The sequence below is a fragment of the Pempheris klunzingeri genome, chromosome 8 (genome assembly GCF_042242105.1).
Source record: "Pempheris klunzingeri isolate RE-2024b chromosome 8, fPemKlu1.hap1, whole genome shotgun sequence".
In the NCBI taxonomy this organism is placed as follows: domain Eukaryota; kingdom Metazoa; phylum Chordata; class Actinopteri; order Acropomatiformes; family Pempheridae; genus Pempheris; species Pempheris klunzingeri.
The window spans coordinates 19,192,862-19,210,284 of NC_092019.1; the positions used below are offsets into that span (position 1 = coordinate 19,192,862).

Here is a 17,423-nt window from a genome sequence, read left to right on the forward strand (position 1 = left end):
CTCTGGCAGTCAGGATGAAGGTTTTTCAGACAAGTAAATTGCCAGAATAATCAAAGTTCACTGAAATTAGCCGGCTTGAATGTGGAATATAGTCTCAAAAACTTCCTTGAAAAAGCTTTACTTGTCATAATACATCATACTGCACAACGTGGCTCTAATTGCATCCATGTAGCGGTGAAGGCAAAGAACACATTGCCTGGTATTTTTATTTTTGATGAGTCACTATGATGTTATTATTTTGGAGGAGTTACAGGAGTAGAACTCCTTAGGTAGAGCTAATTATACCGAAAATAGAAAAAACAGAACAGTTCAATAGCATGGCTCCATTGCTTGCCTCGCACCCCAGCCACTGTTGTCTGAGTATTAGTTTATGAGGCGTTTATCCTTGTGGTCTTTGAAACAGAAGAAGAGAATTGGAGAGCTTTGAATGGCTCTAATCAACCTCTGCTTAATTATGCCGAGCACAACTGCTGGTAATGAAACAAAATGACCCCAGCAGGGAGCCAAGGAAGCACTAAAATTAGTCTGGCTGTTAACGGGCGCAGACCTCCACAATGGCCGAAATCTCTCAGCTGTCAACTCACGACTCATCTTTATGGAACAAGCACGCCCACATCTGCTGTGTGTTGTCCAGGTTTCAGTCAAAAATACTGGAAACTACATCTCTCATAAAGACACTAGTCACATACAGAAGAGGGATCCTTATCGTATCCTTTTGTGCCAGATGGGGAGCCAGTTTGGACTTGAAACACCGCTTTTCTTTCATGTAAAAAATAAGAAATAATAAGAGGAGTATTTGAAAGTGTTGCAAGTCTTCTGGGAGAGATGCTCATCTTTTTGGAAATGAACAGGCCTGAATATGTGTGGCTATTTGAACACAAGTGCAGCACTTATATAGTTTACTGTGACTCTGCTAGAATATTTGTATGTCAAAATCTGCTTTATCCTAACAATTATTTTCATTACTGGCTACAGTTATTATTAATCTGGTGCTCATTTTCTTGATTAATTGATTATTTGTTTTGTCTGAATGTCAGATTATAGCCTTTGGACAGTGAGGTGCCTCTAGTCTAGGGCTGTTTTTCGATCAAATTAAGGGAAATCTTGGTGCTACAGCCTACAATGGTACTTTAGACAACTGACTACTGATTTGTTACAATAGTTTGGAGAAGGTCCTTTCCTGTTTTAACATGACAGAGCAGAAATGAAGAAATCTCTGACTTCGACTGGCCTTCACAGAGCCCTGACCTCAGCCCTGAGCCAGGTTGTGTAAGCACAACATCAGCGCTGATGCCTTTGTGGCTGAATCCTTGCAGCCAGGTTCCAAAATGTTCTGGAAAGTCGTCCTCAAACAGTGAAGGTTGTTATGACAGCATTTTAATAGGACACTTTATTTATTTAATTTCCACGTCAAAGTCAATTTACTCATTATGGTTAGTGGTACATGGCCTGTGAAAACATGTCATGTCCTATAAAAAACCTATATTAGAAACTGGAGGTGTGGAGTTTGATGGGCATTCTGGGAAATGTAGGCTCCAGTGTTTCTAGAGCTTGACTCATATTAGTGTCAGGATATCAGGGCCTCTGCTTCTTCAGTTTTGACCATTATTTAGTAAATTATTATTAGTATTATTTGTATTAGTATTATGTTTGGGTCTCCACATATTTTGCTTAGATGTCCAGCATTACTGTCTGTGTACACTCACATTACTGAGAAACACTCCCCAGGTCCCTAAACTGCAAGCGATATCTAAACACTCCCAGAGACAAGATCAACACTCCCAAAAGACTCTTTTTAAATGCAGTTATCAGCAGCCCAGGGGAGCTGGAAGATGTACAAGACTGCACAGGTGTTTGGGTGAGAGCACCTTCAGTGTGTGATATATCAGTCCAGTATCTCAGAGGCGGACGCCTTTTTACACCTGAAACCAATAAGCAACCCCCCAAAATCGTCTTGTGACTCGCTGTCGACTCCACAGAGAGAGATTCCCTGCTGTGCGAAGTGCTACTCCTCCGCTCATCTGTCCATTCTCTCCTGCAGCCATCTCTCTTTCCGTCTTTGCATTTGCTCCTTTTTCTTCATTCTGGCTTTTTTCTGTACCTGCTTTTTTTTTTAACTCTCCCTCTCTACATGTATCACTCTCTTTATCTCTGTCTCCCTGCTCTTTGTGTCTGTATTGATTTTGTGGCAGTGCACGCTCCATGCTTCTCGCCCTTTTTGATGGAGGGAGTGAGATGGAGTCTCAGGCTGCCAAATGAAATCAAAGTCTTTTTTTCCTCCCCCCCTCTTTTCCCTCGCTCCACCGCAACAAGCGCGAACTCCATCGGCTTTGAACTTGTGTGTGTGAAATGAGCTCTCTGTGCTCTGATTGTCAACCCATCTCTGTCCCCCAACTCTTGTTCTCTGCTCCCCATTCCTCATTTTCTGTCACCCTCCAAATTCACTTGAGTTTGACACTTTTTACTTGTGTGACAAGTGCGACTTAACATCTTTCCAACAGTGGTTTACCACACAGGTAATGTTCGTTTTCTCCACGGTATTTCTCCTTTCCTGCCTGTTTACTCATCCAAATATTCTCTTTCTGAGCTCTCATTCATAAAGCCGCTATGTAGAACATATCATATCTGAATGACACACAGTTATAATGAGCTTAACAAATAATTTAGAAGTGTGCCACACTAACTATTAATAATAAAAAACAGGAATACTCTGCATTAAATCAAAGAAAACTGTTGCTATGGATATGATCCATCCATCCTTCCTTCCTGTTAATCTGGGTCATCTTCTCATTGGCAGCACAGTCGGTAGAGCAGCCTAGATTCCTTTTTATTTCTCCACTAACTTCCTCCACACACCTGGGGGATCCCAGGGCCCTTTGAGGCCAGCTGGGGGGCTGACTGACAATATGGCACAATTACACCGAGCAGCGAAACCAACACTGTGTTCTTCCCCAAGGAGGATTTGCCCGTTTCCTTCCTGTTTGGGTGCAAAAGGCGGAAGCAATCTGAGCTGTGTTATTTGAAATTACAGCTGTGTTAGGGAGGAATTTTATGTCAAAACTCATCAAACAAAATCCGAAAGTAAGTCCACTGAAGTTGCGCGTGGCACACTGTTCAGTCACGTAGAATACAACAAGAATATAACATCAGCGGGAAAATGTCTGCGGCTCTGAGAAAACATTTTGCATCTTGGTTGTGCGTTTTTTTTTGGATATGTTGCATGTTTTTTTTTTGTTTGTTTTTTTAAAGCAGGTTGATGTGTTAGGAGACTAAACATCTTCATGTATTTAAATGTTCATCATTAGGTGGTATAGTTTTTTGATTTTTCTTTTCCCAGGCTGAAAGGCTGCATTATTAATCGCTCACTGATCATTGTGATCTGTCTGAGTGCAGAGCAATAAAGGCTTCTTTATCGATGGAGCTCACCGACAAATTTCAATACTTTTTTGGTGGTGAGAAGCAGTGAGTATCAGAGGCTGTCGAGTACTAAAAGCATCAAGCATTTTTGTTTCTCATATGGCAGCATTTAACTTTTGAGAACTTTTGATTCTTCTGTTAAACCACAAAAAAGTGTTTAGTGGAAACATGTCCATTATCTTGTTTTACATGTTGAACAGATTAGGTCCGGGAAATGGTAAAATGGTAAATGGTCTGTATTTGTATAGCACCTTTCCAGTCATTTCGACCACTCATTCACCCATTCACACACCATTCATTCAGGTGGAATTTAACACTCACACTGAAGCTTCATGAAGCTTCAGGAGCAAGTTGGGGTTCAGCGTCTTGTCCCAGAACACTTCGACATGCTGACTCAAAGGAGCCAGAGATCGAACCACCGACTCTCGGATTGTTGGACGACCCACTCTACCTCTGAGCCCCTAAAGGAAAGAAAAAAAACGTTTCGTTTTGGTATCGGCTCCACACTCAGCCACTGCACTCGCGCTTGTGCCAAAAAACGAAAAGCAAAAATCAAACAAAACCCAGACGTTCCGCCATCGATGCAACTCGCAGTATTCTGACAGATCAATGTGAAGTTAGAGGGCACCATCATGAAATCCGAAAATCAAAAGTTTCTCCTTTTTGCTTTATGATTTTCTGTGTTTCAAAGCAGAACATAGCACATGAGGTGCTCAGAGCAGATATGTGTGCTGTAGCAGAAAATAAATATGCAATTTAATTTCAGATGGACTTCAATCCCTCTTAGAGTTGTAAATATTCTGTGAAAGTAAATATTCTGTGTCCATCCTCAAAATATTGTTATCTTATATTGATTTTTATGTATAGATACCAAGATGTTGTGATGTTGCTGTTTTAGTTTAATTCTTTCTCACTCATGCTGTCTGGGTGATCCAGCACTCTGAGGTTCAAACAGGTTAACTGTAAGATGTAGCTTGTAAGTCCAGCTAGCATGCCTTTTATCTCACACAAAGGCCCTGCAGGCCTCTATTGTCAGATTTATTTAAAAGAAAATAGCAAAAAGTCAGAGGAATAATGTGTTGGAATATATCTGAAGAGTTACTTCTTGCTAACATTTCAACCTGCAGAACTGTCTAGTACAGCTTCAAGCATTAATGTATATTTTGTACGGATCGCAAAGGCTGTAACAGTGTAAGAGAATGTATTTTTAATCTCCGCTGCCTCCTCTCTGTCTTTCTCTCTCCGTCTTTTTCTGCCCCTCTCCTCTCTCCAGGGCGAAGGCTTGCAGCTGGAGTACGAGATGAAACTGACCAATGGCCAGTCTTTCTGGACGCAGCATTTCTCTGCAGATGAGTTTGGTAAGAGTGATTAGATGGAAAGAGAGAGATTATGGAACGAATCGCTGATGGCACAAGCCAACACCACTTAGCACGGCCAATAAAGCACACTGAACTGAACAAATTACAATAATGAAGAGACGGCTGAATGAATTAATGATGATAGATGAGCTGAGAGGACGGGATGAAAAGAAGAAGAGGCCCGGGTAGCTTCTAAATGAATTATTCCTACATCTCCAATGTTCTCTCTCTTTCCCGCTCTCCTACTGTAACTCCCTCTCTCTCTGTTTCTTACTAATCCCATACCCTTATCACGTACCTGCCTCTCTGGATTTTTCATCCCTCCCTTTTTCTTCCTCTTTTATCCCCCCACTTCTTCACCTTGATGTTCTCTGAAAACCTCACTTACCCCTTTTGCTTCCTGGTTTTGAATCCACCTTCTCTCTTACATCTTCGTTTTTCCTTTTCCCACTGCTTCTCTTCTGGGTTTTTTTCCCCATCTTTCTTTCTCATCAATTATTCTGTTTCCTCCCTCCATGTCCCCCACCCCCCTTCTCCCCAGGAATCTTGGAGACGGACATCACGTTCTTGGTCATCTTCTCCATGGTGTTCCTCCTCTCCTGCTACTTTGCCTGTAAGTACTGTCCTTTCCACTTACTTTATCTCTCCCTCTCTCTCTCCTTCTATGAACAAGACAATTTATTCTGACTTTCAAAGCCCACAGCAGTCACAAAGTGCCCCTTTCTTCAGATCTATTATAAAATCTACATGTTTTCTTGATGGGATAGGAGTAAGTCTTCATGTTTCCTCTGATAAGTAAAGGTGGAGCATGTACCTATTTTTTCTCTTTCTCTGGGTTTGTCGGAACAGAGCATGAGCAACATAAAAAGCAGGAGTGAGAGGACGGTGAGAGCGGGTTTTGGTTTTCGTGTTAAGGCGAATGGTTGAATGGAGATGGTAGTGGTAGCCTGAAGGTTAGTGAAGCGAGTTTGTCATACGAAGGTCACAGCTCAAATAACCCCAAGCAGCTTAGAACAAATGATTGCTCTCTGTCATTCTCCTCTTTCTTCATGTGAGGTTCTTCCTGTGCAGCCACATACTTCCCTTCTTCCACACTCTTAAAGAACTGATTTGCTTAAATGACAAAAAAAAAAACACATCTTCATACTTAACTCTATTTTCCTACCACTTGTGACTTGTAACCCATTTAAATGAACCAATGAACCAATACAGCAGGGGAAGAAGTGTTTCCCAAAGAGAAATGGCAGGAATTAGAGAAAAAGATGAGTGTAACAGATTTCTTTTTTAATGTCTCATTCATTATTATCATCAAAGTGTTGGTTTTATTAGCCAGGACTTTGAAGTATCCATGTCTAAGATTTCTGCAGCCACCCCAATACAATGGAGGAAAATGGAATTTGTTTTTGCGCTCACAGCTTAATAAAAATATAATTTGAAACACTCAGCAGCAACTTTTTCTCAGGATAATCAACAGAACTCCCTGTCAGTAGTTTTTTAGTGGGACTTTGTCTTTGGCAGAAACCATTTCTAAATTACACACAGCTCCATTTTATTGGTGTGAATGTGAAGGCAGAAATCTGCAACATGAATGGCTCAAAATCTGGGCTAGGAGAACCAAAACTATCTTCATGGCTGGATACAAAACTGATCCTTTGTTCAAGTGTTTTGTCGTCAAATGTATCTGAAAGTTAGTATATTGATTGGAAATGGAAGTGGACCTGTCATAACTGTAGGGGGAAGTTTATTTCTGGCTTTGCTTGCCATAGTGCAGGGGAATCAGGCAGCGTAATGAGGTGCAAATACATCTTTTGACTGGTGGATTCTGCTGAAATCTTATTGTGATTTTATGCAAATTGGGAAACAGCTTTGAGTGCACTGCTGTATCTTATCCACCATGTGTATGCTGCCTCTGCTGGCTTCACTGGAATATTCACACACATGGAGGCTTAAGTTTTATTGAGTTTGAGTTTTATTTATTTGCACAAGTTAGAATCAAACAAATGTCATGAAAATAACTGTGTAGAGTGTTGAACAAATTGTGGAAAAAGGCCTAAAGGGCCCTAAATGAAAACAGTATTCACTAATGTCAGGGATGCATGCAGCTTTTTAAAGAATGGGAAAAAGTTTTAAAGGTCATAAGACATTAAGTTCAAGACACAGAATTTAAATTTTTGGCAGAAATGTTCCTTTTAGTCATCAGGGGACCTTTTTTTTTTTTTTTTTAGAAAAGTCATGGGATGATCCAGCAGCATTTGGCTGGCTAAGGCTGTTGTTATACGGGTAGCTGTGAGTGTGTATGTATGTGTGTGTGCGTGTGTGTGTGTGTGTGTGTGTGTGAAGGTTTATGGTCCTTCCTCCCCCTGTAAATTCTTCCCTCCGGGCCACTGCTGTTTGTAGGAGTGTTTCGGTAGTCAAATTGCCTGCTTAAATACGCATTAAAAATATTTCCTCTCAGATTAGGGGGAGAGAGCAGAGAAGACGTATAAGGCCTCATCCAGACGTGTGCATCACAAGATGGATGCATACTAATGGTCGCTCCCCTCCGTTCCCTTGTTCTTTATTTTTCCTCTTCTCTCTCTCACTCTCTCTCTCTCTGTACCTCTCTCGCTCCACTTCGCCATCTGTTAGCATATCTCCATCCTTTTTATCTCTCTCCCCACCAACACACACACACACCTCAATCACCTCCATCTTATTCTTGTTTTTTTTTCCCCTGCAGACAATCTGAAGGGAAGACAGCTTCTTCACACAACCTACAAAATGTTTATGACGGCGGCAGGTGTGGAGGGTGAGCGCTTCTGTCCCGAACAGACACACACACACACACACACACACACACACAACGCCGTAACACACTCAAGATGACAATGAGCTTCACACATGGCTGCAGCATCTCATACCTTAATCCCAACTAAAAGAGCCGAGATATTATCGCCCTTATTAGCCTCTGAATAGGAACTTTTGCAAACAGCCATGCTGTGTTCAGTGGAGCATGCTGTTACTGACGAACACCCCCCCACTCCTCTCACCCTATCCTCCCCTCACCCCTCTCCCCCCTTATCTCGCCGTCTTCCTTCCCGCTTGCCTGTCCCCTCTCCTAATCCCTTTCTCGATTCTCCTGCCACCTCTAAATGCTCTCCCTCCCTCTCCTCCCACTTCTCTCAAGCCTTCTGCTCCTTTCTCATCTCCTTTTATCAATTCCTTTCTGTCTCGCTTCTCTTCTTCCCACTCTACCTTCCCATTCTACCTCTATCCTCATTATCATCTCCCCATCTCCGCTGCTCTGTATCTTTTCTTTACTTCTCCTCTCTGACATCTACCTTCTCTCTCCTTCTTCCCCAACACCCCCCCCTCCCCCTGCTTCTCTCCCCTCTCTCTCCTCCCCTCCCTCCCCCATTTTGCCGCTCTCTTATTTTCTCATTTGTCTCCTCGCTGCATCTTTTCCACTTGGCAGTGCTCAGCCTGTTGTTCCATTGTGTCTACTGGGGCCTGTATGCTAGAGATGGAGTTGGCAACGGCAGCCTGAAAATACTTGGTGAGTTCTTCTCCTGCATCGGCCACCGACTGACTGACAGACTCTGCCTCTGCACTGGAAAATCACTTGCCGCTCGAGCAGAATGAATGAGTGGACGATGATGGATGTGTGCGCGGGTGAAGAAGTGTAATAGCTGGTTTGATGGGCATAGGCATGATTTTGTGTGTGTATGTGTATGCACGCATATGTGTGTGGCAACCTGATTTTATCTTTCCCCTCTGAAATTACAGATTCGGAAACCACAACCTAATTACCCCCTCTGTCTCCTCTTTCTCACTTTCTGTGTCTCTCCTCCTCTCTGTCTGTCTCCAGGGAAATTACTGTTCTCCGTCAGTTTCTTGGTGTTCCTTCTGATGCTCATATTGTTGGGCAAAGGGTTCACTGTCACCAGGTGGGGGTTTGCGCTGTTTTTGCAGCTTATGTCTGTATTTTTCCATGCTCGTGTGTGTCTCTGTTCAAGCAAACCTGTCACCTTGTGGGGGTGTGTTTGTGCTGCTGCTGTCTCTCTCTGTCACGGTCATTACGCTGTATCTCATGGCGTGACAATGCTAGGTGTCAGTCAGAAAGTCAGTTAGCACACAGGGTCTGGATGAACACTTGATACGTCTGGGGAATCTGATGTTTTATGTGTTTCCATGTCAGCTGAAGGTCTAAAAACTTTTGGTTTGCTCAGTGTTGTCTGGCAAGGCTTAGTGGACTTTTGCTTGCGACAGGCATCATTTCAGATAACCTGCACAATAGATGATTTATGAGTTCTATCCTTTTCTGGCACATCAGCATGTATCCATCTCACACCTGACTAGAGAAATGCCCTATTCCACTCTCAGTGGTCAGTCCAGTTATCAAACATGCCAGCAGTTCTTACACTGCTTTTAAATTGTTGCCAAGCTATCCCCAGAAGTGGCTATCTGAGTCCGTTAAATGTGAGAAAAGGTCACAATGATGTTTTTTTTCTAAATCTAAAGGGCTCAGTACAAAGGCTGCTCCTAATGTCTGGAGTTTTGATTCGTGGTGAGTCAACATCTAAACCACCACTCGTAGTTTGAAGACTGGTCCTGCTTGGGGCGCAATTGAATCTCTGTGGGTGTTTTCTAGACTGAACTCAAAGATTTAAGCTGTCTTTTTAGACTCCAGGATTACATCCTCCTCTGGGTTCGGGAGATTCTGTGATCTCTTGGACTTATTAGACCCTCTTAAAACCCCAGTGAATAAACGGAAAACTGCATCACCATCAAGCTAGAGGCACGTCTGTTTATCTGCAGTGACTGATAAGTCGACAGTTTGGAGATAACTACCCGATGACTTTGATATGTTTTCTCTGGTGTGTGCTGTTAAATTAGTCCGAGCAAAGGACGTTTTTGAAATGCTGATGAAGGCTTAACGCTGAAATGCTTCTATATCTGCTGTGCAAATAAAGAAGCAGTCGTTTCTGCTTTTGTGAGTGTGGACAGCCTTTTTCACAGCCTGCCTCACAGTGGCCATGAGTCTGCAGCCATTTTATATTCATAGTTCAGAGCTGAGCCACCAGTCTTTTGTGCCATGTGGTGTTTAATAGCTGCTTTTAGATTAAGCTGATTTTGCTTTGAGTGTGAAGCAGCAAATGCATGATTGTGTGTGTGTGTGTGTATTTGTTTTTTATCTTCCGCTAACTTCTGTGTGACCTTTGACCCTCTTTGTGTGTGTTTGTGTGTGTGTGTGTCAGGGCGAGGATCAGTCACAGTGGGTCGGTTAAGTTGAGCATCTACATGACAGTCTACACAATCACCTACGTCATTCTCTTCATCTATGAAGCAGAGGTACAGTGCTACACACACACACACACACACACACACACACACACACCATACATTACCCACATTGCACCGTAGTCAATGATTGTTTCAATTACTGATTAATTTATGGATTTTTTTTTAGGTATTTAAATCAATTATCATTTCAGCTGTATGTCAAACAATTGTAAATCCCCATAATTCCCAGAACCTGAGCTGCCAACTGTTTCATCACTAGTCAACACTCAACTCCATCCCCTGCTTTCCTCACCAGCAGCGATTGTGTGCCACGCTGGTGTTTAGTCAGGTTTTCTGTAAATATGAGCTGCAAGCTGGGAAAAATTCCTGTCAGTAATACATTTAAGTAGGAAGACACAATTGGGTTATTTTAACTAGAGCTGAAAATTGATATTACAGTTTTAAAAATAAAAGAAAAAGAATCATTCACTGGTTTCAGCTTCTTAAGTTTGTTGCTTTTCTATTATATTATATCAAAGCTGTCTCTTATGTAAATTTGGACTCATGAGTTGACAGAACAAACAACATAAAGGCTTCATCTTAGGCTCTGGGAAAACACAATGAGCATGTTTTGTTTATTTTCTCACCCTTCATAGACAAAGATTAACTGATCAGTTGGGGAAATAATTGACAGAATGTTCAGCAGTGACAGTAATCTTTAGTGACAGCCCCCGATTTCACACTAACTACTCTGTACAGTAGTAAATAAAAGCAAAGTGTACAGCAGTTTGATTATTTACATTTTACATTTAGATTCCAACTTGTAAAGCGTGTGAACGCTTCCAAGCTCTGCCTCTTCAGATGTGACTTAAAGCAGCGTCTAAATTATGCTGACTGGGAGCAAGATTTCTGACTTGGCAGCGTTTGACACAGTGCTGCACTCGTATTATTGCTCTCTTTGGCTTTTTTAATAATCTCATAAAGATTCATGGAAGAGTTGGGCCCACAGATCAACGTGGGCTGTAATGGCCTTTTCTGTCAACTCACTCATTACACTGATACATTGGTAATTATGAATACACATCAAGTTGATTTGAGAGGTTTGCAGTACTTACTACTGTACCTGAGATATAAATCTTCAGATCATTGACTCTTTCTTTAAGGTTTCCTGGGACTGGAAAGTCGGACTTACATTACTAATCAGCATACTGTAAGATCTCCGCTCTCATTAATTTTACTGTGTCTCTGTGTATGAAGACGGAAACAGATTTCACCAGATATGATGTTCAGCATACGGGTTTATGAATTAATAACACACTCAGGAGTGTGTGCATACATCTCTGCATACTACAGAGGCTCCAGCACACAGTCAGATCTAATGATGGTACATTTAAGGACAGTGGATTACAGTCTTTGAATCCAGCGTGGTAATGACCCAGTGGGAATCATGCAGTGGAAGTATCCGTGCTATATTTAACGCTGGAGCCTATAGCCATCTGTCACACTGCAGTATGTGGATCTGAAGCAGTGTAATTTATGTGCCGCCTGCCCTCCTACATGGTCCCTGCTATTAAAGAGCTCAAAACTCAGGGGAGCTCCTGCTAAAAATACGCCAAACTAGGTTACAATTGGAACTGAAATGAAGACTTGAAGAGTGTTCCTGGCACTGGGCCTGCAGTTGGGAATCTGACAAGTCTCTGGTTGGATCCCAAGAAGCTCCACAGCGAGCCGTCACACCTATGCATTATGTAGCAAGGGTAACCCTGTATGGCCAACGCTATCCAGTCACTGGACTGTGAAATACAATCTTCTTGTGTGTGCAGATGCAAGGACACACACCACATACACGCACACACAACACTTTTGGGCGCACATGCCGATGACCTAGTTGTGGAGAAAAAGTGTCAATGTCAAAGACGGACACAGAATCCTACAAGCTGAGCTTTGGCATCGCAGTGCACCAGCTGAACCACGAGCTATTCATCTTATTAATTAGGACACAGACCGCAATGTGTAGTCAAACCATTATATGCTCCTTTTCTACTTTGTGTGAAAGTTAAGCTAGTTTAACGTGTGTATCTTCATCCTGCTTCATCCAGTTCTTTGACCCAGGTGAAGTGCTGTACGCCTACGACAGCCCTGCAGGCTACGGACTGATGGGACTGCAGCTTCTGGCCTACGTGTGGTTCTGCTACGCCGTGCTGGTCTCCCTGAAACACTACCCTGAGAAACAACCCTTCTACATCCCTTTTTTCACCACGTACACACTATGGTGAGACCTGCGCAGCTTCCTCCACTCTGGCCTTGCTGCAGATAATAGCACCTGAGCGAGGGATTGCCAGAGTAGGGAAATACACATTTCTCTGTTTGAGGTCTCTTCAATTTGAATAATTTATGCCGCTCTGTAAAAATGTGCACAAGATAGCTGATGCTTTAGCGGCCCGGGAATGAAAAGTTGTTTATTTTATGCCACCCTTCTACAACAGTGTGTGCCCAACCTCCATGCTCTACTAACACTGTAGATAATTGTACTTGAACGAATGATTGCTAGAGGAATATATCTATTTTTACTCAGCTGATGAAGTCTCTTCTATTAGAATAATTTATGCTCCCATATGTGTGTGGCAGTTTAAAGCTTTGTACTGGAAAGTAGCATTTTTTCATTTACACAACCCTGAGAAAAACCCTTCTACATACACTGCTCAGCTTCTCTGCCCTTCACTCACTGTGCATAATAGCATGAGCTTGAAATAAAGGGTAGATTACAAAGACTAATATTATCTCTGCATTTCTCTCTCATTGCCGCCACTATCTCCCGTCTCATTATCTACGCCGCTCCTCTCCTCCCATCTTTATCTTTCCTTGTGCTTTAATATATTTCCTCCCTGCCTCTCTTTCTCTCACCACCAAACTCTGCTCTCATCTGTTCTTTTAATGTGCTTTCTCCACACCATTATCCTAAATCAACCCACTTGTCTTCCGCAGGTTTTTCGCAGTGCCAGTTATGGCTCTGATCGCCAACTTTGGGATTCCTCGTTGGGCCCGGGAGAAGATCGTCAACGGCATTCAGCTCGGCATCCACCTCTACGCTCACATCGTCTTTCTCGTGCGTACCACACACACACGCACAGGCACAGACGCTTATGCAGAGCACTTCTACATAGTTCATGTTATTCAAGAGTCATTATTTCCACTGTCAGTCATACATTATTCACTCTCCTTGACTCATAAATGCCTCATGCTGATTGTCTTCTCCACACATCATTATCTACCTCTTCCTCACCTTCGACACACTGTTCTTTACTAATGGGCCGTACTGCTCTCACAAAATTTCCTTTCATATTCCTGGGCACTGCCTGCATTGCAATTGACATTTCTCACTTGGACCTTATATCCTGTGGCTGTATGTTTTCTACTATATATACTGATTATACATACGTTACATATGTAAGAATCAGCCAAAATGATCTTTCATGTCTTTTCATGCTTGTGTCCCTCAGGTTATCACACGACCTTCAGCAGCCAATAAGAACTTCCCGTATCATGTTCGGACGTCCCAGATCGGGATCCTGCTGTCTAGTCCGAAAGGTGGCGAGGGGGCGGAGAGCTTCCCCCATCATGCCTATGGAAATAGCTCCTTCCTGGGAGACTCACAACCCAACTTTACTGAGCTCTTCTCCATCCAATCAGTGAGTCTAACTTCACATGTTTTTGGATGCATGCTGAATGTCCTGGATTAAATACACAGAAGATCAAATGCTAATTATTATCATTGTTTTATTTTGCATTAAATCTGCCCCATTCGTGAACAAGAGAAATAAATTAAGGTGCAGACAGGTTTACTGTAAATACAAGCACCACGGTGAGTACTTTAGCCCGTGTACTGTATGTCAGTTTAAACGCCTCCCAACCATTCTGCAGTGCCTGCTATATGTAACCAGATACATCTAAGTTGTAGTCATGTTTTGATGCTTTTAAAATGCAGACCTCACTGTGTCAAACCTACCTTGAAATTAACTGCTGTCTCATCTAACAAAGATGCCTCAAATTACAAGGCATCAGTGTAACAATGCAGTTTGTAAAGAGACATGTTTTTAAGGTTTATTTCTTGTGGAAACTGTCATCTCTTCCTGTGGGCTTCAGGTGAATGACAGTAAGCACAGCGTAACGCAGCACACGCACAGACGTGAAAACACTTGGGCATGAGGAAATAATGAGTAAATAGAAAGTTTGACAAGCCCAAATGAAGGTGTCGTGTTCGCCGTGATGAATTGTCTGGCTTGGGGAACTTTTTGCGTTTTCACAGCGCACAGAAATGAGTGACACAAGATGAGCTCCAAATCTTCAGCTACACTGATAGAATGTGCAGACACCAGCAGGAATAATACAGCATGAAGGAGCAACCCAGATTCTTGGTACAAAGTTGACAAAATGCATGACAACTGACACCAAGTCCTGACAAGGAAAGGCAAGTTTACAAGCGCAGAACCTTTCAAACACAGATACAAATACAACTAACAATGTTTAATGTATAAAAAGGCATCAAAACTTGACAATGAAGATGAATAGAACGACATGGCAGTAATAAATAGCCCAAAATAGCTGCTCAATCAGGCAGAGATAAAACATGTTTGGTCCTTTTAGTGGGGAGGGGCTGGGTGCTGTTGACATTAGTAAGGAGTTTGCAGCTCGCTGTGAGGCTGCAGGTTTGGTTAGTGCCTTTGTTCTTTTTGCTCCATCTTAATTTAGTTTTTTAATTTTAGTAAATTAAGTTTCATTTTGCTGGTGTTTCGGGAAACATTTTATTGATAAAAGTTAGTTGTTTTTTTTTTTTGCATTTACTCCTGCCTCCTGAACATCCCTCTAAATTACTGGTGCCTAGCAACACTATCTGCCTTGTAGCGCCGCCACCCAGATAGTGGTGGTGCTACAAGGAGTAATGTGCTCATTTCCCCTAGATGTTGTTACAAATCTAGCACCAGAATTGCTGCGTTTGCTGCAGACATTTAATTGGAAAACACTGAGAAGACCATGTAACAGTGTGGATTAAGTAATATAAAACACCACAATTTCCACCTTGGCCTTTAGTCTTAATAATCGAATATTGTATTAAGGTGGGAAATAAAAGTGTCATCTCTTAGTCGTCAAATGAAATGCATTATTTAAGTGAAGAAAATATCATTACAGGTGATTGCTTGCGTCGATAAAGCGAGTCCATTGGATGAGGGTCGTTTGGTGAAAGAGCAAAGTAAATCTGAGTGTTGTCTGTAGCTATATGCAGTATGACACGCAGTCTTATTGTTTTGCAGTATTTGGCCTGAAGGGTGAAAACTGAGGTTATCAGAAGCAGTCTCTGTGCTGTAATGTGGTCAGAAGGCAGCTTGAAAATTGTTTAGAAAACCATTTACAGATAAAACAAATTTGCTATTACTCTTCCCAAGGAGGGCAAGACTTAAATGTATGAAATACTGTATTTAGTATAAAAACATCCACACTGGAGGGACTTGGTTCTGTTACTGTTTCCATAGACAGCATGAAGGATGGTGTTGCCCCATAAGTTAACATGATGATGATAACATATGATGATCATATCACAGTTAAGTGAACTTATCATGTTATATGTCTCACAATTTCTGAACACGCTATCATTAAAACTAAACTAGTTGCTAAAATGCTGGTTTAACACATGAAAAGTTTGCTCTTATACACTGTAATGTTTAACAGTGGAAGACTGACGACAGTACACTGCTGATTCTTATAGTGATCAACAGAAAATAAATGTTCTAGTGTTTTGATCACTGGTTAATAATGAAAGTCATTTTCATGACAAAATACCAAATCCTCTGTGGCTCTAGCTTCACAGTGTGAGAACCTGTTCATTCAATATTTTTGGGTTTCAGACTTTTCGTCAGACCAAACAAGATATTTGATGATGACCTTGAAATTTTAATGGACATTTTTCACTTCTTTCTGAGGTCATCCCTAGGTTTAGCATAAATGTGCCATATTGTTAAATGTATAACAGAAGTCCTTCATTATATCTTGATGATGACTTAAGGCCTACGTAAAGGTTGTGCTACACAGTAAACACTAATTAACTAACTAAACTACGTAACTAAGCGAAGTAGGGTAAACTGTGGTTTGTGGATAGTTAAGTAAGTGAGCTGGAGGTGAGGAAACCCAGTACATGTGTAATGTAGCCCAACCTATGTAACCACCACAGCATCGGTGAGCTGCAGAGGAAGCTGTCAAAATGTGATGTATAGGATGGTGTTAGTGACACGGTGTCTGCAAGGTCTCACTCTCTTGCCAGGGCAACCCATTTCTGTAACCTACACCCAGAGGATCAGACCAGGTCAAAAGTGTAAACCCATCATCTCCCTCCCCCCAGGACCCAGTGAAGACGGTGGAGGAGACGGTGGCCCGTAAAGGACCGGAGGTCCCGAGGAACAGCGAGCAGAAGATCATCACCACAGCTGCTGACTTGACGTCAATATTGCCCCCACCTCCACCTCCGATACCCCCGCGCCCGGCCGCACGCTCGCCCCCGCTGCCCCCCCGGCTCCCTTCCTTCACCGAGTATTTCAGCATGCAGGGCGGAGGTGGAGGAGGGTTTGGAACGAAGGCGTGAGACGGAGAGAAAGACGTGACAAGGGCGGGACAGAGGGAGAGAGGGGAAGGCATGGGGGGAAAGGACAGACTGACAATACAAAGTAAAGAATGGGTCAGAGTGGAAATCAAGGTGTTACTGTTTAATGACGGGAGGGACAGCCAAAAAAGATTGGATGGCCGAAGAGGAGAAATCATCAGAAAAGTGAATCCTTAAGCGGTCCTTTTTCACCTGTGAATGGAAATAACCCGAATGGAGGAGTCAGGGGGAAATGGCTGTTAGATAGGAGTGCTGAGCTTGTTAAAGAATAAAGAAGCAATAAATATTTGATGTTGACCAGTAAAAGGCACACGGGGAGGAGGATGACAAAGTGGATGTAGCCAGAGCAATAGAATGATAGCTGTGCACGATGCGGAAATGAACAAAATTCTTGAAATACTTTTTCTCAAAAATTCATGAGGCATTGATGGTGTGCCTGGACGAGTTTGTAAATAGCTAAAACAGGAGAAAGCTACCACTCTATATAGTTTTATTTCAAAAAAGGAAATCTGTTTTCATGGGGTTTTTTCCACATCATTAAATTCCAGTCGGTGCTGTGACCATCAGAAGAAGTTCATGCCATTACATTCATTGGATTCATGTAAAAAAAATAAGACTTTTTTTTTTTTTTTAATGTTTGGCACATTTTGATAAAGCATAGATATTTACTCTATATGGAGTTTGTTGGGTTAATTTATATTCTTATATGCCTTCATTGCAGTTGGTTATTCTGGATT

General features: G+C 42.2%; 1 protein-coding gene across 1 annotated transcript in view; it reads left to right on the forward strand.

The window, feature by feature from the left end:
* tmem145 (transmembrane protein 145) overlaps positions 1–16,668 on the forward strand; it is a 33,154-nt gene extending 16,486 nt beyond the window's left edge. The window contains exons 6-15 of the mRNA XM_070835992.1: positions 4,691–4,775; positions 5,317–5,388; positions 7,495–7,563; positions 8,230–8,310; positions 8,623–8,701; positions 10,013–10,106; positions 12,137–12,309; positions 13,023–13,143; positions 13,538–13,726; positions 16,429–16,668. Of these exons, the coding sequence (XP_070692093.1) occupies positions 4,691–4,775; positions 5,317–5,388; positions 7,495–7,563; positions 8,230–8,310; positions 8,623–8,701; positions 10,013–10,106; positions 12,137–12,309; positions 13,023–13,143; positions 13,538–13,726; positions 16,429–16,668 (1,203 nt within the window). The remainder of the gene's footprint in view (positions 1–4,690; positions 4,776–5,316; positions 5,389–7,494; positions 7,564–8,229; positions 8,311–8,622; positions 8,702–10,012; positions 10,107–12,136; positions 12,310–13,022; positions 13,144–13,537; positions 13,727–16,428) is intronic.
* Positions 16,669–17,423: the final 755 nt, after the last annotated feature.